A 26,786-nucleotide genomic window follows, 5' to 3' on the forward strand; every position below is an offset into this window, starting at 1 on the left:
CTTTTAATTGTAATATTATAGTGTTCACGTCAATTTAAAAAAGTAATTTCATCCTACTATTTTTTAATTTTCATCCAAATTTGAAATTTTATCATTGCGTAGCTGTTGCTTGATGTAATGCCATACGTTTTCGATGTGATTGAGGTCTGGCGATTGTACAGGCTAATCCAAATACGGAATATCATGCTCTTCCAGGTTTCTCTTGACGACATTGCCAGCTGTGTGAATTGAAGCATTCTCCTGCATGAAGATGGGATTATCATCCAAATTCCGACCAAAGTAGGGTAGAAAATGCTCAGTCAACATATTAATGTACTTGGTCGAATTAATTCGACCTTGCAGGCGAACTATAGGCTCTGGAGCATTGGTACTAATAGTGCCCCACACCAAAACTAACCCTATCCCACCTCGCAGCATTGAACTGAGCACCTAGGATTAAATTATTTATCTTTCCTGTGACGGACGTACTGCCTACTATCACTGCCTAACCTACTGAACTTGCTTTCGTCTCTAAATAGCAGTTTTGACCAATATGAAGAGTCATGATCTTCATTGCATCTGATGAAGTCCAGGCGGCGCTTTCTGTTCTTTACAGAAATAATTGACTTGCATCTTGCAACATATCCTCGCAAATTAAATTCCTTTAATCTGTTCTTGACAATAGAAAGAGGACACTTCTTAAATAGATTGCACTGTTGTTGGATTTGGGGAGCCGTTTCAAATCTGTTTCTTAGGCTGCGGATCTTGATAGCATTGTCTTTCTGTTAGAAGTAACTCTAGTACGACCAGATTTAGGGGCATCACGAGCACTGCCGGTGTTTTGATGCTTTGGCACAGCCTTTCGTACCATTTTCTCATCACATTTCAATCTGCGGCCGATTTTTTGATTGATAAACCAGAAAGGTGGAGATTAATGAGCTCCTGACGATCACTAAGAGAAAGTCGTGGCATATGGACTAAATGTTACGTTATATAAACTGGGACAACAGCAATTATGATTAGAGATGCTTTGTTGCCTGTTCGTGGATATTTTAAACTGATGTAGGGGCGATAATTTAAACTGGTTTTAAGCAAATTTGTTGCTGCGGACTTTCTTTTTGCTTCTTCAATTTGAAGTTCTTTTTTTTATATGGACGTGAACTCTAGAATATTTCAATTAAAAGTCAAATATGAACAGGTAAAATTATAGAAAAATAAAACCGAATCAAATGAGGTAGAGGTTATTTAAACAGTTACATTAAATTTAGCTTAAATTTGTAGTTTTTGAAAAAATTAAAAGCGCGGACTTTCTTTTTGCCGGCACATAAATTTTTTTATTCACGTTAAATTCATTTATTCGTGGCCATCATCTATCCTTGTCATGAGCATTGAGGATTCATGCAGTTGTGGACGCGTCTTAAATTTGAAAGTTGCATAGGCATCGCAACAAATGATTGTCTCTTCTATGAATTGTGTGTTTTGGGTTGTTTTTCTTTTTTATTCATGTTAAATTCATTTGATCATACTCATCATCATAATCGTCTTCCTGTTCGCTCCTTCATGTATATTCTACATGTACGTGTATGCGTATGTGTGTATATGCATATATATGTACATTCGTATATGTATGCATGTATGTGTGTATGTGCATGTTGACATGTGTGCATGTGTGTGTGCATGTATATGTATGTTTGTGTGCATGTGAATGTATGCATGTATGTGTGCATGCATGTGTTTATTTCCATGTGTATATGGAGTAGAGAGGGCTCCCGTAAGCCGTGGTGAAGGCAACCCTCTAGGAGAAGCAAATCTTTGATTTAAAAAACCATAAAGCGGGAGACCAGCACCCGCATTAAGCTGGTCTGCAGTTTAACTTGTCGTTGGCTATCTTGCTCTTGCTTGTTGCTAGATCTCAATATCTTGAACTGAGAGAGTGACAAAGCTAAAACTCTGTAATAACATCTTTGTATAGATACTCGCTCAGACATTTGTCTAAAATAAAATAATTCTGTGGCGATGGAAAAGTTGTGATGCGTGGAGGCCTGAAATGCTGGAAGCATGTAATAATTGATCTGCCATCATTATATGTATGCATGTATGTATGTATATGTAAATGTGTATGTATATGTATGTATATCTAAGTGTATATGTATTAGTGTTGTACCGAGGAATCGGAATTAAGAATCGGAAAAATCGGCAGTTTTCGGGGTCTTGGAATCGGTATCGGAATCGGAAAAAATTGTGTCTAATTTCCGATTCCAAAACAGTTTCTTTTAATATTTTATTATGTTAATTTTTCATTGCTGATACCGTTGATAAATATTTATTCCTTTTAAACTATTAATAAAACTAACCTCTATAGATCATGATAACATTAAAAGAAGATCTAAATTTATTTTATCTGCGTAAAATAAACAAAATAAAACTCGAAACTTTGTGAAAATTCGCTAGATAACCTTTAGAAGAATGCAGTTTATTTGCAATGTATTGAAAAAATTGTTTAAATTTAAAGAAATATTTTGTCAAGAAAAATAATATCAAACATTATTGCTAATTAAATCAAAAGTAGAATATAATAGTGTTGGATTTTGTCCGGTTAGCTTTTTGTCCGCTCCCTTACTCGGCATTGGCAAATATAACAAGGCATGGCGAAACGTATGAAAAGGCTTGGCCTTGGATTGAACCTGAAATGAACTCGTGAAATGTCATGCTTCCGTGTGATTTTCTTTGATTCCTCCGGTATCATTTATAAACATAAATGATACCGGAGGAATCAAAGGGATTCATACGGCAGCGTCAATGCCGGCTACAGCCCACCACTATATAATCACGGCCACCGAGAGTAAGAAGAAGGCCTGTTAATTGAAAAGTGTCTGCAGGCAATGTAGGTAAGATTTGTCAGACTGTCAGTACTATATGAGGGTCATTTGAAAAGAGTAATAAAACATTTTTAAAAAGAAAAAGGAACACAGTTCGATTACTACATAAACTGAACTTTATTCAATATAAAATATAAATATTATCTATGTAAAATTAAGTAATTTTAAAGCAATATACAATTTAATACTGATAAAACTGAATTATGAATTTAGGGAACAAACAATTAAAGAAACATTAAACAAATATTTTTGGCCTTCGGAACAAGATTAGTGTAGTATCTGTTTTGATGCTACACTTTACCTTTTCTGTCTTCGGTCGGTGGAGAAGAAATCTTTCATGACTGAGATTATTTTTGTTCCTATCCAGAGTGCCCTTTATTGGGAAGCTGGATTTTCTCCACAAGATTATATGTTGAAATATTTAAATAACTGTTACTTTAAATACAGAAATTATATTTAAAGTTTTGGTTTTCTGTTTTTCTATGTCCATTTTTTTCCCATGTTTTTCATCAAAGTGTAGTGTATTAGTTGTCTCACAAGCCATCATCATTGCTCACTGTGGTGTTCCCTTGAGACCAAGTTACAAGTCTCCCCAGATTTCCAATGTTCTCCACCTTTTGACCACTTGTGCAGATGATTGCATGTTATCGCAACAGCCGTTGTCACTGATTTCTCGTTGCATCGGCCATTGGTGTTTCCTGGGGTTTGGGTGACAAAATGCCTCCCCAAGGTACCAGATTTGAACTGCACACTTCAGTACTCTAGGCACCGCCAAAACTGGGGGGGGGGCAGGTCAGTACTTTTTGACGGACCGTCTTTTTAAAAATCTACCAAAAATCAGGTAATTATCCGATCAATACGAAATTTTCAGCGATTATTAAGAGAAGAATGAACTTTATAACAGTGTACTTATTTTTCATAAACGATATTTATATATATATATATTTTTGCTTACAATCCCCCCCTTGTTTTGAAGTGGGAACAAATATGCTTAAAATAATCATCTGAAACCGAACAAAACATATTGTGTTGTTGTAAGGGACAGAATAATAGATTAAAAAAAAATTGTTTGCATACCTTATTTTGACGTCTGAATATCAGAACTTCGATTATGTTTAATTATACCGCTTTTGGGTTTTGAAGTGTGAAATTCGGTGAATATGTTAAGTAAAATAATTAATTTAAGTTAAGCAAAACAAAAAACAAATTTTTTAATATTTATACGAAAAAAGCCATTTTAAAATCTTTGATAAATAAATTAACAATTTCTTTTTAGCGAGCCGAATAATGCATGACCATTATTAAACAGAGCATGCTTTGAAGAATCGGTACAAAAAAAAAATTCGATAAATATTGTGCCCTTTGTGTTAAAAATAGCATCATTTTTTTCGATCCCGTTTGAAAACGTTTGCCGCCTTTCGACTACGGTGGACCAAACGCGCTGAAATAATTTTTTTTATTCTGCTTTAAATTGCCCCCCCCCCATTTTTGGGGAGCCTGGCCCCCACACACATACACATTAAAAACCAAACTCATACAAATGGTCACCCATCTGGTACTGGCCAGCCTCAGCTTAATAATACATTGAAATTTTCGTCACTGAAAAATAAGTTATTTTGGCCTGTTTGGTCTTCCATAGTTTGCTTCTTATCAAACGCAAACGTAAACAGTGTCGATTTGAACTCTAGATTGACGCGAAATAACTGGTTACCTATATGGAAAAGTGGAATTATTTGAAATCCAGGTACTTATATTATAATATTTTTGCATATTCTCTTAGAAAATCATCCTAAATCTTAGACAATAAATAAATAAATTAATTATTTCAAAAACCTTTTTTTTTTAATATTTATGTACGTTTTTTGTGCAAGACAAAAAATGTCAATTGTTAACTTTTTGGGAAAATTTAACATTTAAAATTTAATTAAAAATAGTAGAAAAAGTTTTACATTATTCTGTTTTCTATATGATAAAATTCAGGGTTTTATCTTTCTGGAAAAAAAAGTTACTCAGAAATAATGGATTTTAATAAATGTAATTTCGTTTTAAAAAACAACAACTTGATTTGGCGGCCATTTTTGGCGGTGCCTACAGTACTCTCTCACCTCGGTCATTCCATCCTCCCTGACCCTTCACAACTAGTTGGTGTGGTGTGGCGGCAGTCGATGTCATCTACACCAGTTTTTTTTATGATTGTTGTGGTAGCACACATTCATTTGTATATGTGGATAGTAATTACACATAAATAGGAAGACTCAGTTAGTCTGAGTGTGTGTTCACCAGAAGCCACCGAAGGCCGCCGAGAGCAGATATGTTTCTCCAGCAAAGACTCTCTTATTTGACACCATTATGTAAATATTCTGTAAATATACCTTTTCCTAATACACTTATACACAAATTTTTCCCTTCGGTATTTAAATAAATACCACAGTTAAACTAAAATCATGTTGTCACTGGATAACGGATATAAGACAGTAACACGTCACGCAAAAAAAAAAATTGAATGGAGTCCATACATTTTATTTTTTTCAATTGTGACTCGAGTTGAAAAAAACAATTTTTTTCTATGGAAAGAGTTGTACTTAAGTTCGGCTGTTATTTATTAGGAAATGCCTAAAACGGAAAAGTAAATCGTATTTTGTGGTTTCAGCAAAAGCCTCAGTTCTTATGTTGTGGTTGGATGAGCTTGACTCGCTAGCGAAGTGAGAAAATATTATTCGAGCAGCGATATAACTATTGAAAACAGGAACTATGAACAATTTTTTTTTGTAATACAAGCCATTTTATATGGTACCGATATTGTGTTGCATGTGAAATTGTACAATTTTTCTTCGTAACTGCATTACTGCTACTGAACGATACAAAAAAATGGAAGATTTATCTAGAATGTTAATGCAATTTTTGCAGACGCAACAAAAGGCGCAATCCGAGCTAGATGCACGTTGAGAGGAGAAATTATTGAAATGGCAAATGAAACAAGAAGAAAGGCAGAAGAAATTACAATTAGAACAAGAAGAACGGCAGAAGAAATTACAACTTGAACAAGAAGAAAGGCAGGAGAAATTACAATTTGAATATGAAGAAAGGCAAAATGAACGTTTTGCTAAAAGACTGGAACTATTAAAGACTAATCGAGAAAATGTCGACAGTACTAATTTCTCGCATACAACTATATTTAATAGCATGGACACATTTAATTATGTGCCGGAGGAAGAAAAGACTTTTTAAGCATACTATACCAGATACGAGGATTTCTTTCAACAGGACTGCAAAAGTTGGCCAAATAGCCAGAAAGTGAGCCTTTTACTCAGAAAGTTGGGTGTAAGAGAACACAGCAAGTTCGTAGATTATATACTACCTAAAAAAACTACGGAATTAGATTTCATGGAAACTGTAAAATTACTAAAAGAATTATTTAATCCGAATATATCTCTTTTTCATAAGAGATGGTTGTGTATGAATCTAAGGAAGATGGACAACCAAGATTATTTGACATACGCATCAGTTGTCAACAAAAACTCTGATAATTTTAAGCTAGCGGAACTAACAGTAGAAGATTTCAAATGCCTAATCTTTGCACAAGGGTTAGTCTCCACGAAAAATGCAGAAATACGCAGACGAGTGTTGTCTAAGCTGGAATCTGAGCAAGATTTAACACTTCAGAAATTAGCAGAGAATTGTGAAAGGGCCATTACACTAAAAAAGGATTCAAAAAAGATAAAAGAATCCGGAGTGGCATATGTAAGAGAGGTTAGAAAACCATACACACCAACCAAGAACTATACTAATAAAAGCAGTCAAAACAGAACGAGATATTCCAAATATAATAATTATAATTATAGTAAAGAATATAACAAGTCTCTTCCTAGATATAACTGTAAGAGATGCGCAGAAAGACATTGGGAATCGGATTGCCCTTATAAGAAGAAAAAATGCTACATTTGCAAGAAAGTCGGACACAAAAGCGATTGTTGCAGATATAGAGATTTCACCAGAAAGAGAGTACAGCAAACAAAATCAAATGAAAAATTAGACAAAAATCGGCGAAAATACATAAAAGTGGAAATATTTAAAACGCCAATAAAATTACAACTGGATTCAGGATCCGATATTTCTATAATAAACTTGAATACATGGAAAAAGTTGGGTAAACCAACCATGATGAAAACAAGTAAATCAGCTCGGAGGTAACCGGTGGTGAGATAAAATTTGAAGAAGTCATTCTTCCGATAAAATTGAAAGGGATTACGAAGAAATTAAAAATGTTCGTATTGAAAAATAGCGAAAACCTGTTTGGAATAGATTTGATTGAGAAATTTGGACTCTGGGATAAGCCAGTTAATACATTCTGTAAAAAAATAGAATGTACTACTCCAACAACAGAAAATATAAAAGAGGACTTAAAAAAATTATTCCCTGATGTATTTATGGCTAAATTAGGTTGTTGCAATAAATTTAAGGCCTCGTTTGAACTTAAAGAAAACACCAGCCCAATTTTTAGAAAAAAGCGAAACGTTCCGTTCGCGGGGTTGGAAATGATTAATAAAGAATTAGACAGATTGGAACAGACAGGAATACTATCAAAAATAGAACATAGCGACTGGGCAGCCCCCACCGCATATGTAAAGAAAAAGAATGATGAAATCAGAGTGTGCTCAGACTTTTCGACAGGTCTAAACTCCATATTACAAGATTGCCATTACCCTCTACTAAGCCCAGAGGAAATATTCACAAAGTTGAATGGTGGTAATATCTTCTCCAAGATAGACTTGAGCGACGCGTATTTATAAATACCGGTCGAGGAGAATTGCTCAAAAATACTATGCATCAACACGCATAAGGGATTGTACAAATACAACCGGTTGCCCTTTGGCATCAAAGTAGCGCCTGCCATTTTTCAACAAGCGATGGCCACCATGCTAAGTGGTATTGAGTGCGGATGTGAATACCTGGACGACATTGTTATCAGGAGCAAATCCCTAGAAGAACATAAGGAGCATTTAAAACAAGTATTCACTCGAATACAAGAATTCGGGTTTAAAGTAAAAGAAAATAAATGCGACTTTTGTATGAGCGAAATTAAGTATCTTGGACATATAATAAATAAACATGTGCGATGTCCAGACCCAGAAAGATCTGCGGCAATAAAAAACATGCCAGCACCTAATAACGTAACAACCTTGCAGAGTTTCTTAGGACTCGCAAATTATTACCAATCTTTTATTGAAGGGATGCATGGTTTGCGAGCTCCCTTAAATGAGCTGTTAAAAAAGGGCACACCTTTGAACTGGACGCAAGAATGTCAAACCGCTTTTGACAAAATAAAGAGCGCACTAACATCTGAATTATTCCTAACTCACTATGACACAAAATTAAATATAGTCGACGCTAGTGACGTTAGTTCCTACGGCATAGGAGCATGCATTCAACATATCATGCCTAATTGATCTAGAAAGCCGATAGCTTACGCTTCAAGAACGCTGCTTCCAGCAGAGAAGGCGTATTCACAGATTGAAAAAGAAGCGTTGAGTATAATCTTTGCATTGACTAAATTCCACCGATATTTATATGGTAGACAATTCATACTAGAAACCGACCATAAACCATCAGTCACAATCTACGGATCAAAAAAAGGATTGCCAAATAGATTGCTGCGCTGGGGTACGATCCTACTGAATTACGATTTCCAGCTACAACATATAGCATCGAAGAAGATTTGCCATGCGGATAGACTTTCAAGACTGATACCACAGAAACATAATTTGGAAGAATCAGTGATTGCAGCAATTCGAACAAACGTCGAAATGAAAAATATGGTAGCAAACATCATTAAAGAACTACCCGTAACTTTATCGGACATTAAAAGAGAAGCTGATAAAGATGAATAAATGATATAAAAGAAAAAATTATAAATGACAAAAAGGTTCAGGAAATGTTTACATATGTAACGAGGTTTTATTATATAGCGAGAGAGTAGTAATACCTTAAACGTTGCAGAAGAGGATTTTGAGAGACTTCCACACAGGACATCCGGTGATAAATCGAATGAAGTCTCTAATGAGAAGCTACGTATACTGGCGTAACATGGACGTCGACATAGTTACAACAATAAATAGATGTGAAGGATGCCAGTTAGCGGCAAAATCCCCACCTATAGTACACAAACCTTGGCCGAAAACCGACCACCCATGACCGAGAATCCACATGGACTTCGCTGGTCTAATAGGAGAAAATTACTACTTAATTGTAGTAGATAGTTATACAAAATGGCCTGAGGTAATGCGTTGCAGAAATCCAACAACGAACAACTCAATAGGATTCCTACACGAGTTATTTGCACGATTTGGTGTACCAGACACACTGGTCACTGACAATGGAACTCAATTCACATCCACAGACTTTGAGGAATTTTGTGACACGTTCCAAGTAAAGTATATCACTACTCCGTCGTATCATCCAAGATCGAACGGCCTCGCGGAGAGGTTCATGGACACGTTAAAACAAGCGTTGAAAAAATCCATTGGGCTACCAACGGAAAAAGCTTTGTAACAATTTTTGTAAATATATAGGATTACACCGCACCCTAATACCCCGTCAAAGATATCACCAGCTGATTTAATGTTTGCCAGAAAGGTGAAATCAGCGTTTGATAAACTATTGCCAAGACAGGCAATTGTCCGAAACACTACACACATGATAAGAAAGAAATTTAACTCGGGAGATCGAGTATATTTCAAGTGCTACAGGAATAACACTTCTTACTGGGAATGTGGAGTAGTGGATAAACGCATTGGTGATTGTACATACATGATTAAAGGTCCACAAAATATACATAAAAGGAACCTGAACCAAATAAAAAAACGCCACATTCAAGATGGTGATTATACAACAGCAGTCGAAGAGGAGGAAACCATGGACATCATATACGAATCCTTTAATTTGGAACTGCCTCAATATACACCTGAACCCCGAAGATCAGGTAGAAAAAGAAAGTTTAATGAACCATTAATGTTAAATCACAAGAGAAAAAGATATTGAAATCTGTGCGACTTCAAATCTTGGGAGGAGGGTTTTGTGGTAGCACACATTCATTTGCATATGTGGATAGTAATTACACATAAATAGGAAGACTCAGTTAGTCTTAGTGTGTATACACCAGAAGCCACCGAAGGCCGTCTAGAGCAGATATGTTTCTCCAGCAAAGACTCTCTTATTTGACACCATTATGTAAATACCCTGTAAATATACCTTTTCCTAATACACTTCTTATTTGATCTACCTTTGTTGTTGAGTCGTCATTTGTATTGCTTTCTACGTTGCTTGTTTCAACTTGCAAACTTAACAATTATTATTATTATTACTATTATTATGATAATAATAAGGGTGCTTGTGCAGTGTACGCACATGTATTTTAAATATTATTTTCAAATTAAATTAAATTTTAGGTTTGTATTACTGTACACATAGATTCGAAAAAGTTGTCAAAAAACAAATCTATCACAAATAAATGTTATCAAAGGCAAGATAAGTTACTCTTCTACCTAGTTGGAAAGGTTTTTAGTGATTTTACTCACTTTAAAACGTGTAATCGCTTCGAAAATCATACAATGTTTGTCAATATATTTTAAAAAGAAAAATATTGGCATATTTGTAACTTATCTTGCCTTTGATAACATTTATTTGTTATATATTTGTTTTTTGACAACTTTTTCGAATGTACAGTAAAACTCGTTATGTAAATTATCGTTATGTAAATTATTTACAGTTAAAATGTTATAAAAAAACAAAAAATTGAAGTTTTAAATATATTTCAAAGAAATGAATTACGCCCCGTGCTAAAATATTGATAATTCACCAATCGTAAAAAAGAAAAGAACAAAAAAAAACACTGCCATGAAAAATGCTTACTTTAAAATATTTGAATACTCCGTGAAAAGTTTTATTTATTATTAAAAGAATGGACTGAAAAATATTATATAAAAATTGGGGTTTGTATTACTGTACACAGATTCGAAAAAGTTGTCAAAAAACGAATATATAACAAATAAATGTTATCAAACGCAAGATAAGTTACTTTTCTACCTAACTGGATATGTTTTCAGTGTTTTTATTTAATGTAACATATTTATTAAGCTCGAAACGCATACTGTGTTTACCGATGTATTGGAAAATTCAAAATGGCGCCGAACTCTCTCTCTTTAACACGGTAAGTTTGGGAAAAGGTGCTAAAAATATAAAATTAGACAAAATACAGTTAGAAACTCGCTCAATATATATTTCCGTGACATAGGTTGACATATATTCGGTTGTTTTTTAATAGTATTTTGTCTAGTTTATTATTTATAACACCTTTTCCCGAATTTACCGTGTTAAAGAGAGAATCGGGCGCCATTTTGAATTTTCCAATACATCGGTAAACAATGTATATTTTTCGAGCTGAATAAACATGTTACTATGAATAAAAACACGAAAAATATATCCACCAGATGAGAAGCAAAATAATAATATTTTTTTTTAAGTGATAATATACGGGTTTTATGAACTTACCAGTCTAAGAATTTAGTGAACAATCATAATAATTTATAATGGCCTGAAAATGAAGACGATTTTACTTTAAATATATATACTAAACTGATCCCACTCTCTAAATTTTAAATTAGTTGGGTTTTTTTTTTTTTTTTTTTTGGTGGGGGGTTAATATGTTCACATAATCGCCTAAAAATATAGAATCTCATTTTGTCTGGGGTGTGTGAGTTAGTTTACATGTGATTCTATTTACTTGTCTTCCCCTAGTTTTTAATATAGGGAATCCAACTCTCCCAAAAAGGGATACTCTGGATTGAAACGGAAATGAAACTTTTCTCAGTCTAGAAGGATTTTTCTGTCAGTGGCAGAGGGCATAAAGGATAAACTGTAATATCAGAACAGATACTACACTTTGAATTATTTATTGGGTAAAATATATAGCATATTTTCACAAATTAGGCACAATACCATCAAATATGTGTGAAATTGGAAGTTGTGGTAATACTCTATCTTACACTATCTAAGATCATTTCAATTATCACAATAGCACATTTATTCTAGAGGTCATGATATTTACAATATCCATAATTTTAATTTGCAAAATAGATTTTAAGACCGTCCTGAAGAGGGATTTAGTGGGCTACGCTAGTTTTAAATGGGAACTAAATCATCTCCCCAATGATATTTAAAAATAAATATTGCTTAAAATTTTACTCTGTTATTTCTTGGTGCTCGGTAAAATTGCAAGGGAATAAATAGCAGGGTAAAAGTGGCAACGGCAAAAATGGTAAAAATGGATAAATAGGGAAACCCCGCATTTTAGTAACAGAAAATTAGGACTGTTGGAAAAGTGCCGGGCTCAGCTCTGTTGCGGACCAGGATATAAAATACCCTAACTTGCTACAAGAAAAAATAATGAAACAAATTGAATGAAGAAAACAAAGAACTCAAATGCTGGAATAAAATAAACATGTCGTTTATTTTCTGTTGAGAAATGAAAGTCTTCGGTGTACACGTGTTCATTCAGCCGTTGACGACTACGCGCGTGGAAGGAAAGGGGAATGCAATAGAGAAACGCGAAGTGGCAAGCCAACCTGTAGAAAGAAAGGGTTAAGCTCAGTAGAACGTCGCGCACATGTCTGTGTCGATGGGCCAAAGTCAGGGGAGATAGTGACGTTAGAGTGTGTGGTCGGTTCGTCGACTCAACAGGTCGAACGCTGGTCTAGACGAAAAAGGGAAGTTAACAGGTTTTGTTGACTTTTATAGTGGAGTTAGTGTTCTGGGTGCGCATGTTTGGTTTTCACTTTAAAGGAAGTGGCGTCAGAGCTCGGATGTGTGTATGAGGCTGTGTATATGCGTACGTGCGTTTGTGTGTGCGTACGTGCGTGCGTACGTGTGGGTGTGTATATGTGTGGGAAAACATGTTCGAACAAGACTCCCCCTCCTGGGGAGAAAAAAATATACATATACAAGCGAAACGTATTTCGTTTTGTTTTTTTATGTATATATATATATTTTTTAATAAGTTATATATTGTTTGAAATGTTTTGGCCAATGAACTTTTCGAACAGTTTTTGTTGTTGTTTGTGGTGTGTTGTTTTGTGTAATTTCTTTGTCCGTTTCTGAGTGTGTATGTTCTTGTATTGGACTAGGAGAAACGTGTAATTGTTCGTCTATGAATGCAGGTTTAAGTCTGTCTATTGCTATAGTGTCTTTTTTTTCTCTTTTTAATATCGTAAAATACTTTTTACTCCTGTCGAGAACTAAATAAGGTCCGAAATAATTTGGACATAGTGGGTTTTTTACTGCGTCGTTCCTGATAAAAACGTATTTACATGTGTAAATATCGCTTGGAATGAAAATGTTCGTGTCTGGCTTTTTGGTTGGAGTAAATTTTAATTGTGACATTTTGTGTTTTAAGTCCGTCACAAAAGTTGTCGTTGGGGAAATGTCTGTATTGTTTTCGCAGAATTATCCTGGTAAAATCAGTGTTGATCCGAAAACTAATTCTGCAGGTGTGCTCTGCAAATCTTCCTTCACAGTGTTGCGAATTGCTAAGAGAATGAGTGGCAGATTGTCTGCCCAGTCCGATTTGTTTTCGTTCATAGCCAAAGATGCTTTTAATTGTCTATGCAATCGTTCCACCATACCGTTTGCGCAAGGATGATAGGCAGTAGTCTTAATGTGCTTTGTTCCCAACAAATGGTTGAATTCAGTGAAAAGAGTTGATTGGAACTGTGAGCCCCTGTTCGTTTTGATTACGGAGGGCACTCCGAAAATTGCTATCCAATCTTGTAAGATCGCTCTGGCTATTGTTGCGGCTGATATTGCTGTCGGCCATCTGCTGAATCTATCGACTATAGTAAGGATGTGGGTATGTCCTTTTGAAGTGGGCAAGGGTCCAACCAAGTCGATATGCACATGAGTAAACTTAGCGTCTGGTACACTGAAAGTTCCTGAAGGTGATTTTGTGTGCCTGTGAACTTCGTTTTTTGTTTTTTGTTTTTTTTTTGGCAAGGATTGCAAGTTTTGGTCCAACTACGGATGTCCGTATTCATATTTGGCCAAACAAAACGTTCCGCTATTAATTTCACGATGGCACGTTTTCCTGGATGGCACAAATTGTGGAAGTGCTGGAAAACTTGTCGTCTGAGGCTGCGTGAAATATAAGGGCGAGGGTGTTTTTGTGAAACATCGCAATAGAAAATAGTTGTTCCGAATGGTATCGGCATTTCTTTTAGATTCAGAGAAGTTTTGTCCATTATAGCTGGTTAATTGCTCTTGTGCTATTAATTCCATACTTAGTGGAGTGGAATTTAGAGAAGCTATAGTTGCGCGAGATAAAGCGTCAGCTACAACGTTTTCCTGTCCTTTTACGTATCGTAGATCGGTAGAATATTGGGCTATAAAGTCCAGGTGTCGAATTTCTCGTGGACCATATTTGTCGACATGTGTGTGTAGAGCAAATGTTAGAGGTTTATGATCCGTATAAATGGAAACTTTTCTGCCCTCGAGGAGATGTTTAAAGTGCTTAATTGCAAGGTACATTGCAAGTAACTCTCTCGAGAAAGTGTTATATTTAGTCTGCGCTTTGTTTAACTTGGCAGAGAAGAATGAAATAGGGGTCATTTTGTTGTCAGAAATTGTGTGAATGACAGCTCCTACTACTATTTCCGATGCGTCCATCGTAAGCGTAAGTTCTGTTATATCGCTATCTTGGATATATGCAAGTTTGCCAAAGCAGTTTTCGAATGTTCGAAGGACTGTAGTGCAGGTTCTTCCAAAACTAACTGTTGGTTTTTGGTTCGGTTTTTTAACAAGTCCGTTAAAGGTACGAGTAACGTGGAACAGTTAGGCAAAACACGTCGGTAATAGTTAATTATGCCTACAAAACGACGTACTTGTCTGACAGATGTCGGTAGAGAGAAATTCGAAATAGCACTTACTTTTTCAGGCAAAGGGGAGATTCCATCGTTGTCAATTAAATGACCAAGAAATTGAATTTCCTGGTGGCCAAAAACACATTTATCGGTATTTAGTTTAAGACCGAAATGTGACAGTCTTTCAAAAGTTTGTTCCAAGTGTAGCCGGTGTTCTTCGAGGTTTCTGCTGGCAATTACAACGTCGTCCACATAAGCGAATATGAACGGCAGACCTCTGAAAACTTTGTCAATCAAACGCTGGAAAGTTTGACAGGCGTTTCTCAGCCCGAAAGGCATCCTTAGGAACTCGTAAAGGCCAAATGGTGTGGTTAGTGCGGTTTTATGAATGTCTTCTTCCGCGACTGGAATTTGAAAATATGCCTTAACGAGGTCCAGTTTGGAGAAAATTGTGGCGCCTTGGAGTCCATTGGTGAAGTCATGGATATGGGGGATAGGATATCTATCTGGAGCAGTTTTTGCATTTAAGCGTCTAAAATCTCCGCACGGTCGCCATGTGGTGTTGTCAGCTTTCTGTACCATGTGGAGTGGTGATGACCAAGCACTTTTCGAGGGCCGTATTATTCCCATGTGGTAAACGCTGGTCCAGACGAAAAGGGGAAGTTAACAGGTTTTGTTGACTTTTATAGTGGAGTTAGTGTTCTGGGTGCGCATGTTTGGTTTTCACTTTAAAGGAAGTGACCTCAGAGCTCGGGTGTGTGTGTGTGCCGGAATGTGAGTGTGTGTATGAGGCTGTGTATATGCGTGCGTTTGTGTGTGCGTACGTGCGTGCGTACGTGTGGGTGTGTATATGTGTGGGTAAACATGTTCGAACAGCTCTCTACCCTCTAGTTTTAAAATGACTATTTGTAAATAAGTATTTATACTGATGGGAGGTGTTAGGTTCTCACTCATATAGTTTAAAAGAGAAACACGGCATCCCTCCATGCTTGAAAATAAATAAGTTTTGAAACTCGGATTTTGCCAATTTGTATTTATTCGATTTTAAGCGTTTGGGAGTTGAATAGACGGGCGGTCCTGTTGTCTTAATATAATGCTTAGCGCTGTGTTTTATGGGGTCCGTATTTTTAAACGGCTGGGAAAGTTGAGGAAATTTTTGGAATAACCGGCGGACGTGTAAATCTTCGGGTAAGGCAGTGCTGATTTCGGTGATTAAAAATTTCGAGGTAGTTCCTCTCACTGAAATCTTCGTTTCGTTGTCTGTCAATGTGTGATGAGTCATGTCGACAGACAGGTTGAAATGGGCTAAAAAAATCCGCGCCCAAAATTGGAGTAGTCACGTTGGTTATGGTGAAATTCCATAAAAAATTCCTCCGCATTCCAAGGTTCAAATTTAAGTTTTTTTCGACAAAAGTGGGTATTTTTGTACCGTTGGCGGCTTTTAAGTTGAAAAATTGAGTCCCTGTTCAGTGGCCATGCGGTGTCGGTATGACGCTGATTTCCGCTCCGGTGTCTATTAAGAAGTTATATCCGTGAATTTTATCTCGGATATAAAATAGACAACCTTTTTTATGTGCTCCAGCTACAGTCGTCGTCGTTACTGGCTGGAAGGTTCGTTTCCCTGTGCCGGTTTTTTGAACGCGCAGGGTTTAGTGCATCTTCTCGCGTCGACGCAGAATCTCCTGTGATAGAAACACACATCTTGTTTATGTCGTGACGTGGATCGGTTCCTGCTTGAGCTTCGCCTGTAATTTCGCCGCGTGTCGTCGTCGTTTCTGTGAGAATGTTGACGCGTTTGAAGTGCGTCGGCTTGCTGCTTCGAAAGCTTCTCAACCGCCGACTTTAATTCTGCTAATTCCTCGTCTCGGTTTTGGTCAGGTTGCCGAATGTTTAATGCCATGGTTTCGTTGTCGAAGTCCATCCGTTGAAGTTCCATTTTGTTTTGTGTTGAAATTTTTATATTTCAATTTCTTTTGCGCGGTTTGGAAATGTTCCTCCTCGTGGTCGACAAGTTTGTTTGTTTGTTTGTTAGAGAAAAATTATTTTTTGTGTGTGCCGTGAATTTGTGTGGAAGGGTTTAGCTTACACCACGTGTTTCGTTCACTCTCATTCATTTCATTTAAATAAAGGGGTCACCATTTCATGTTGCGGACCAGGATATAAAATACCCTAACTCGCTACAAGAAAAAATAATGAAACAAATTGAATGAAGAAAACAAAGAACTCAAATGCTGGAATAAAATAAACATGTCGTTTATTTTCTGTTGAGAAATGAAAGTCTTCGGTGTACACGTGTTCATTCAGCCGCTGACGACTACGCGCGTAGAAGGAAAGTGGCGCGCAATAGAGAAACGCAAAGTGGCAAGCCAACCTGTAGAAAGAAAGGGTTAAGCTCAGTAGAACGTCGCGCACATGTCTGTGTCGATGGGCCAAAGCCAGGGGAGATAGTGACATTAGAGTGTGTGGTCGGTTCGTCGACTCAACAGGTCGAACGCTGGTCCAGACGAAAAAGGGAAGTTAACAGGTTTTGTTGACTTTTATAGTGGAGTTAGTGTTCTGGGTGCGCATGTTTGGTTTTCACTTTAAAGGAAGTGACCTCAGAGCTCGGGTGTGTGTGTGTGCCTGAATGTGAGTGTGTGTATGAGGCTGTGTATATGCGTGCGTTTGTGTGTGCGTACGTGCGTGCGTACGTGTGGGTGTGTATATGTGTGGGTAAACATGTTCGAACAGCTCTCTACCCTCTAGTTTTAAAATGACTATTTGTAAATAAGTATTTATACTGATGGGAGGTGTTAGGTTCTCACTCATATAGTTTAAAAGAGAAACACGGCATTCCTCCATGCTTGAAAATAAATATTTTGAAAAGTATTTACTCACTTGGTAAAAATCGTAAATGAATTTCAGGTGTCCGGAAAATTGGGCAACAGAAAAGTGACCACTTTGGCCAGCTAGGAAAAAAGGGCAATTATTGAATAAATATTGATTAATAATAAATTGTAGAACGGTTCTTGTGGGGGGTATTGTTTTAGAACGAGGCTAACCCCCTTCCTCCAATTTTTTGTATTAATATAATAATTGTTGAAGAAATTCTTATAGACTGGGGTCATTTTTATTTTTGTTCTGATCCAAAATCGAATCCAGAAGCGAACTTTTCTTTTCACAACAAAAAGTTATAATTGCGATGGGCGAAAAATGAAAACGGAATAAAAAAACACCGATAATTTCACGAGAATTCATTATTTACATCTTCGTACCGTTTTACACGTAACTATTTAAAAATGAAATATAAACATTGCCTATAAACACTCATGATTATAAAAAATAAATATAAAACGATTAGGAGTTTAAAATAGAGGGTCGATTTCACAAATAAATTTAACGTAAAATGAGCTGCTTTTCCAAAACATTGTAGTGTGTTACCAATTTTAAATTATGTGCGCTTATTGGAGGAGGGGGTGTCTGCTTTTTAAGCGATTACACATGGTTTTACAACGTTGCAAATCGAACTTAATTTAGTGGGAAACAATTTAGTTAACATCCATAAAGAATTAGGGTGGCCAGAAACGATGATCATTTAACGTTAAATTTATATTTGAAACTGATCTCACGCTCTAAATTCTTAAATGATCGCGGTACTTGTGCAGTTTACGTCCCCCATTAAAAAACGAAAATTAAAAAAAACAAAAACAATTATATTATACGTACCCGTTATGGAATGAAGTTCGCCAAAAGAATTTCACTTAACATCATCAAGTTTTGTTTTTATCGCTAAAAGCATTCATTCGAGGCATTCGAAACAGTCAATCTAAACTACGCCATTAGCATTGATTTTGGTCGAAATATAATGGATTACTTCCCTTTGATATAAATTAAGCGATTTATTAGAGAAATTCCATGTTCCCGAGATTGAAAACAAGCTGTAAAAGCAAAACTACTTGATGAAATTAAGTGAAAAAATTTTTTAGAACTTCATTCCATAGCGGTTACGTAGAATATACTTGTTTTTTTTTTTAAATGTTTGTTTTTCTTAATGGGGGACGTAAACTGCACAAGTACCATGATCGCTTTCCTTTCCGCCAATTTAAAAAAATGTTCTAACACGTAATCTATAAAAGTAATATTTCATTTTGGAATCAGGATTTAGCTGCGTGTTAATCTACAAAGTCGTCGTCGTCGTCGTCGTCGTCGTTGTCATCATCATCATCATCATCATCATCATCATCACCATTTGCACTTCGTTTTCACTTTGTTTTGTTTTATTTTTATAGCAAAGTAAATCAATTTAATAACCTATCAAATTTTTATAATTAAAATAAAATTTTAGTTCATTCATAGAGAGAAGGCACAGAAAGCTCACGCAATCTTACGTTAAAAATGTTTTTCTAAATAGTAACATTATTGTTTAGAAATTCGTTCGTAACAATTAGAGGTGGGGTTGTTAAATATGTTGTTCTTACATCGTGTTCTTATTTTGCCTACCAATCTTCGAATACTTTCAACTATTTTACTATTTATGTAAGTAGCATGTTATACAGTAAATACGAACTGATACAATATAGCTTTGTTTTAAAATCAAAATAAATGTTTTGTTGTCTTATAATTTTTAATCAATTACAGAGCAAACATTTGAGAAAAATATACGCGGACATTAACCAGGGGTTTATGTAATAATTTGAAAATTTACGAAAGAAACAAAACAAAAACAAAACAAAAGAAATCTCTAATTAAATATGTATAAATTTTAAAAGAATTGGAATCGGAATTGGGAATCGGATCGGAATCGGAAATTTTGAAAGGAATCGGTAATTATATCGGAATCGGGAAAAATTTTGGAATTGTCCCATCACTTATATGTATGTATATATGTATGTGAGTATATATGTTTATGTGTGTATGTATGTATATATATATATAGATATAGATATATGTTTGTGTGTGTATGTATGTACATATATATGTACATATATGCAAATATGTATGTATGTGTATATATGTGTATGTATATGTAGGTATGTGTATGTGTGTATGTATATATGTGTATGTATATGCATGTGTATATGTCCGTATATATATGTATGTATATATGTGCATGTATATGTATGTGTGTATGTATTTGTATATGTATATGTGTATGTCAGGTCATGTCATATGCTACTGGTACCATGTAACCCAGTACTACCTGCCTCATGGTCGGGTCACCAGCGACTAAACTGGTTCCCCCACCAGACTTGTTTGGTGAGGAGGGCGGCTAGTCTCCCTGGAGGATTAAAAACAAGACCTTCCAAAGGGCGAATGAACCCTTTTTCGGGGTCAACGGCCAACTAGCACTGTGTATATTTGTATGTATATATATATATATATATATATATATATATATATATATATATATATATATATGTGTGTGTGTGTGTGTTGGGGTAGAGAGGACTCCTGTAAGCCGTGGTGAAGACAACCTTTCTAGGAGAAGCAAATCTCTGATTTAAAAAACCATAAAGCGGGAGACCAGTACCCTCATTAAGCTGGTCTGCAGTTTAACTTGTTGCTGGTTATCTTGCTCTTGCTTGTTGCTGGATCTCAACATTTTGAACCGAGAGAGAGACTTAGCTGTCGTACAAAGCTAAAACTCTGTAACATCCTCTTTGTGTAGATACTTCCTCAGGCATTTGGGCTCATGGACCTTAATTGTCTGAGGGAGTGGCACTCGTCTGACAAGACGTTGCAATCATCATATGTGTATATATGTGTATTTATATGTATGTATGTATATGTGTATGTATGCATGTACGTATGTATATGTATGTATGTGTATATATGTATGTATGTGTATGCATGTATTGTGTATGTATATGTATATGTATATATGTGTGTACGTTTAGATATGTATGTGTATATGTTTGTGTATGTGTATGTATGTGTATATATGTATGTATGTATGCGTGTATGTATCTATATGTATGTATACCAATGACTGTCTTCAGTGTCATGTCTGCTTGGGGGTGTGAATTCGCTGGCCGGACTAAAAAGTCATCTTCGGGCACATGCACTTTCAGTGACTGAGGGAGTGGAACTCGTCTGACAAACGTTGCAATCATATATATATAGTGTATATATATATATATATACACACACATACATATATGGTAACTTACTTTACTCTTGACAGACTATGGATACTCACTCGAAGGGTGCCTGCATGTAAACTTTTTGCGGAAAAAGTTGCGCAATCTCCAACAACGCCTCTCCTGATTTTATTTTTAATTTTTTTAATTTTCTAATTTTTTTATTTTTTATTTTTAATTTTTCTTTTTCTTTTTTTCCTTTTTTCTTTTGCTTTTTTCATTTTTCTTATCGGTTAAGTTGCTCTTATTTTGCATGACCTGTCTACTGAAAGTTGTTTTATTTTTATTTTATTTACAATTTAAAGTTATTTTGGAGTGGAATTTTAAGCTCATGTTCTATAATTATAAAACATATTAATTCATATGTATATTAATAACAGATCCACAGGACCTATAAAAAAAAAAAGAATTTACCGGACAAAAAAATTGCTCTAGGAAAATGCCTACTTCGGACCATTACCTTGTGATGTGGATTACTCAAAATACAGTTTGGATCATTTTACCACACTGCCATCAAAGACATTCACTTCGGATTTTACTATGCAATTTGGAAGTGAATTTTTATATCCTTTTCATTAACTTCCCTTACTCTATGATATTTATCATATTTACCATTATAACCATTTGCTGATATTTTCTCCTCTGAAGAGATGGTAGACATCGAAATCCTATAGGATAAGGACGTATAACATTTTAAAGGTATTCTTTGTCTTACATTGAATAATAAAGATCTTTTGATTTGAAATTCAAACATTTCACGTCATAAATTTTTAAATTCATTGAATGACTAAAATTTGATTTATTTTCTCTATCTTGTATATCGAGCAATTCTTATTTAGGTGGGATAGTACTTATAGAATATTACTGGCAGGAATATTTTGTAAAACTTATAATCGAAGGTTTCATACCAGTTGATTGTTAGATAATTTTATTCTGAAGAGTATATATATATATATATATATATATATATATATATATATATGTGTGTGTGTGTGTGTGTGTGTGTGTGTGTGTGTGTATCTGTATATATATATATATATATATATATATATATATATATATATATATATATATATATATATATATATATATATATATATACCCCGTGCCAGAATTATATGCAAATTAATATTTTTGTTCTAACTCCGATAGTATCAATGAAAATTTGTGAAATTTAGCACATTATATGGCAACACTAATACAAGCACAGATCTAAAATTTGAAGAATATAAAATATCGATTTGAATATAATTCTGGCACGGGGTGTAGTTATGGAATGGATATTAACCTCTTCTTTAAAATAAAGTTGTTGATGAATCTATTATTATATAAAAGTCTGTGTGTGAGTTCCTCATAGGTTCTGAAACGGCTGAGGCAATCTTTTTCAAATTTCACACTAAATTAATATTTTCGCCAGTGTTCTCAGACATGTTTTGTTTTTTAAGCCAATCATCTCGTCTTAAAAAACATTTTTCATTGTTATGGCGAAACAAACATTTGCCCAAAGCACCTTGCAGTGACAAATAAAATAACAAGATTCACTGAGTTTTAGATATAAGTCAAACCGGCGCAAAAATTATCAATTAGAAAATAGATATCTACATAGTAAAATTTATGAATGTTTATACAGCGTAGAATAAAATTGTTGCCCTAAAGAAAAGATCGCTACAACTTTATTTTAAAACTTTTATTTAAAAAATCAATTCAGGTAACTTGATTATGTAGTCGAGCTGATATCTATTTAATGTAGCTGCCTTCAACCTCAATCGCCACCTCGACACTGGTCTGGAACTGGGAGCATGCCTTTTCCAGTGGTAGATCGGTGAATACTTTGCAGATGACGGCGATCAGGCTGACTTTGGTGTTGTAGGAGGTCATGTTGTTGATGTGTTCAACGTATGATGAAGAAGTAGTCCAACGGATTGAGGTTGGAGGAGGACGAGGGTCAGTGAGAGAAGGGTACAAAGTCGTAGCACTCCTTCTGAAGCCAAGCCTGAGTCTCTTTGGACTTGTGGGCCAATGCCGAGTCCTGCTGCCACATCCAGAGTCTGCCAGTGGCTGCCTGATTGTTGATAGGTGTTACCAGGGGATCACCACACTCTTCAGTACATCCAGGTGTTGACTTTCAAGCTGACTGCGAAGATGTAAGGTGGCATGATGTTGCCCCCACTTGGAACAACGCCACAGACCATAACCGTAGCTAGAAACTTTGTTAAGCTGTGCTCTCAAGCGTTGATCCGTTTGGATTTGTATTTTGAAGGTGCTGGCAATGGTTCTGTTGTCATAACTTGCATCAGTATAGAGCAGGAGTTGTACGAGAGTGCATCTCCGATCATTGAACATTGTGTTACTTTCAGACATGTTAGAAGGCTCCTATTGCTCTTGGAATTTCTACACTACTAGTAGATGGTCTGCAAAAAAAAAAAAAAAAAAAAAAGAAAACAGGTTTACATCAAACGGAAACGGAATCACGTCATCTTTTCTAGGGCGACAATTTTATCGTTACACGTTGTATTTCATACAAGAAAAACAAATAAATGTGCAAAACAAATTAATATAAAATGCTTTATATTTCTAAAAAAAAACATTTTAGAAAAAGCAATATCAAAAGATTTATTGTTTTACATCTATATATCTACTAGCATTTCAGCCCGGCTTTGCCCGGGTGTTTTGAGGTGTACGCTTAGCAAAACAAAAAAAAGTCAATTTTTTTTTAATTTGACCCCTATTATGACCCCTTAAAATTTATAGTTTCGGGCTCAAATCACTTTATTAAGTTAGATCCAGGTTCAAGGAACCTATATCTAAAATTTCAAGTGTCTAGACCCAAAATTGTCGGAGGAGTTTGGTAGAGTTCTTAAAGGTCAAATCGTTGAAATTTGACCCCTTAACAGCCAAATTTCTAGCTGACACCCGTCACATCGATTTTCCCAAATCTCAGTACTCGGAATTTCAAATTTCGAGTCTATAGACTAAAAATTGACAGAGTTATTGCGTAGGGAAATGTACACAGACAGACAGACAGACAGACACGTTCACTTTTATAGATATATAGATAAAAGTGAACATGAAATTTGGCTGTTAAGGGGTCAAAGTTCAACAATTTGTCCTTTGAGAACTCTACCAAACTCCGACAATTTTAGGTTTAGACGCTTGAAATTTTAGATATAGGTTCCTTGGACATGGATCTAACTTAAAAACTTGATTTGAGCCCCAAACAATAAATGTTAAGGGGTTATAATAGGGGTCAAACTTTAAAAAATTGACCGCTTTTTCTTTTTTTTTTTTTTTTTTTTTTGCTCAGCATACACCTCCAAACACTCGGACAACGCCGGCGGGCCGAAATGCTAGTTTAAAATAAAATAAAACTATTCAGGTGTAGTCATCATTCAATTTTGGTATTTAAGGTTCTGCTAGTGTCTTGGACTCCAGGTTTGGCAACACCAGGCAATGTTTCACACCTGCTCCCCATGCAATCTGATTCATATGATTGATTAGCAGTTATTTTGCATGATGTTAAGTCATTTTGCATGCAGTCAAGTCATTTTGCATGCAGTCAAGTCATTTTGCATGCAGTCAAGTCATTTTGCATGCACTCAAGCCAGGTTTTCAGTGGTCTTCCATGCACCACCATTACTGGGGTATCAACATGTGTTGTTGAATTGTTGCAGAAGGAGGTACACTGTACGTGGCAAAATCAGTACTAGTGCAGTTTGCGAACCGTATCTAACCATCTGCTCATATTTGTCTGGAACCTGATGGAAATCACTGAGTGTCAAATATATCAGCCAAACCAGAAAACACCAATGAACACGAACATTATTATCCAATGAAACACTACAAAAGTAGCAGACAACTTTTGGATAAATATTAGTAGAGAATTAAAAAAATTAGTTGTTACCTGTAAATCATAAAGCTGAACACTACAACAAAATTAACCATCATCAAGTACATACAGACGACTGAACAAGTTGTCGACTATTATCAACATAAAAGTAAATGAAATGAGTTGCAGAACCTGTGCCGTGAAATGTATCGTTGGAAAGCGAGTCTCTCTCACCAATGGTTTTGCCTAGAAGTGCACAAACACACAATGCCAAAATGACCTTCGAATAATCTCACCTGAAAATCGTCCAAATCCTAAAAATATACCTGTGGTCACACGATAGTGCCACAAATAAAAACATAATGAGAGAAGGGTTTCTTGGTCGCAATGAAAAGAAAGGAAAAGAAAAGAAAAAAAAAACACGTTGCCATTTTAGTACAAAGAATTTGTACTAAACATGAAAAAATGAAATACAAGTTTCGACTTTAAAAATAAGACAATAAATTTGGACGCCAGGCAATAAAGTTATTATATTACAAAAACAATTAAAACAAAAAACTTTCATTTTTCTTGCAACATTTTTTAAAATTGGTTTAAAGTTATTCTTGACAAAAATAAAAATAAAACACTATTACGGTAGATCGTTGTTTTTTGTTTGTTTGTTTTGTTTTTTTATTATTTCTTTTTTTTATTTTTACATAGGCATCACCACATTATCAATGCCAAGAGGCCACTCAAGGATAAGGGTTAAAGAGTGTACAGTAGAAATTGGACATTATAGTAATCATTAGTAATGAAAATTTGGTAAAGTTGATAACTTATATGGAACGGCTCATCAAGAACTTATTTACGTTAGACTTGAAGACAACCATATTGTAGTCAGCGGAAAGCAGGAAAACGGAAGACAATTCCACAGGCGTGCAGTTCTAATAAAAAAGCTTTGTTCATGGAATCTACGTTTAGGTTTAGGCACAGATAAAGAGTGGGGGGAATTATTGATAGTGTTTACAGCTAGACGAGTGTTTCTTGTGAAAGTTTGGCGAGGGGGGACCATAGATTGAAGCTCATTCCATGAAAATAACGATACATCAGAGACAAACTCGCAACATCTCTTCTGTGAGAATCTACGTTTCCCATTTATTTCTTCTTAATTTTTGTTGTTGTTGTGTCACACAGAAACAAAAAGAAATTAGCATTTGAATAAATTGTTACAGAAAAGAATCCATTTTGTAAAATGTCGTTTATCTTTTTACGACACTTGAGTTTTTAAATGATGAAATGATATGTATTGTAAAAGATTCATTGTATACTATCGATTGAACACAAATTGTTATTTTATTCATAGCTGGGGAGTAATTGTGTGTTCATTACTAGCGTATTATGCTACTAATAGGATCTGTACTTCAGATGGACCATAGATTGTGACTGCAGCTAATCGCCAGATGGAGTACAACATGTGATGAAACTATAAAATTAAAAAACAATTAAAAGAAACCGTTTCTTTTTCCTATTTCAATAATCATAATAATGAAATTATGAACTGGTTTGCATTTTGAATAGAATGAAAAGCATAATTTTTGGCTTTCCTAACTTTTGATCTTTTTCATTTTCTATTGCAGCTGATGCCACACTAACGTTCGAGACTCAGTTGATGAAGATTGTAAAATCAAAGCCCAAATCTCCCGAGTTGGAAAAGAGGTTTTTCCAGATGCTGCAATTTTTGACCATTCCAATTCTCACCGTATACTTGGGATACACTCTATATAAAAAATATCAGTCGGAAACAGGGCGACTCAAAGAAAAAAAAGAACGAAAGAAAAAGCGGTAACCAAATAAATATATTTTTTGAAGATGAAGTGTTTGCGTTTTTTATTGGCATGTACAAAAAAGGATTACGAATTTATACAATTTAAACCTTAAAACAAATTTATTATTTTTAATTGGAATCATTGAGATGAGTATTATTTATTAATTTTTATTTATTGCGAATTATTATTCTCATCTTTTTCTTAGTTGTTTCACAACGTTTCGGCCAACTATTCCTCCGGCCTTCGTCAGGTGGTAACTGCAACGGATA

The 26,786-nt window shown here is 35.2% G+C and overlaps 1 protein-coding gene across 1 annotated transcript in view; it reads left to right on the plus strand.

Moving 5' to 3' along the window:
- Positions 1–26,559, plus strand: part of LOC145296038 (peptidyl-prolyl cis-trans isomerase FKBP11-like) — a 792,198-nt gene extending 765,639 nt beyond the window's left edge. The window contains exon 5 of the mRNA XM_080142082.1: positions 26,329–26,559. Within this exon, the coding sequence (XP_079998208.1) occupies positions 26,329–26,537 (209 nt within the window). The 3' untranslated portion in view covers positions 26,538–26,559. The remainder of the gene's footprint in view (positions 1–26,328) is intronic.
- Positions 26,560–26,786: the final 227 nt, after the last annotated feature.

The sequence above is a fragment of the Euprymna scolopes genome, chromosome 16 (assembly GCF_053919585.1).
Source record: "Euprymna scolopes isolate OS-2025 chromosome 16, ASM5391958v1, whole genome shotgun sequence".
Classification (NCBI taxonomy): domain Eukaryota; kingdom Metazoa; phylum Mollusca; class Cephalopoda; order Sepiida; family Sepiolidae; genus Euprymna; species Euprymna scolopes.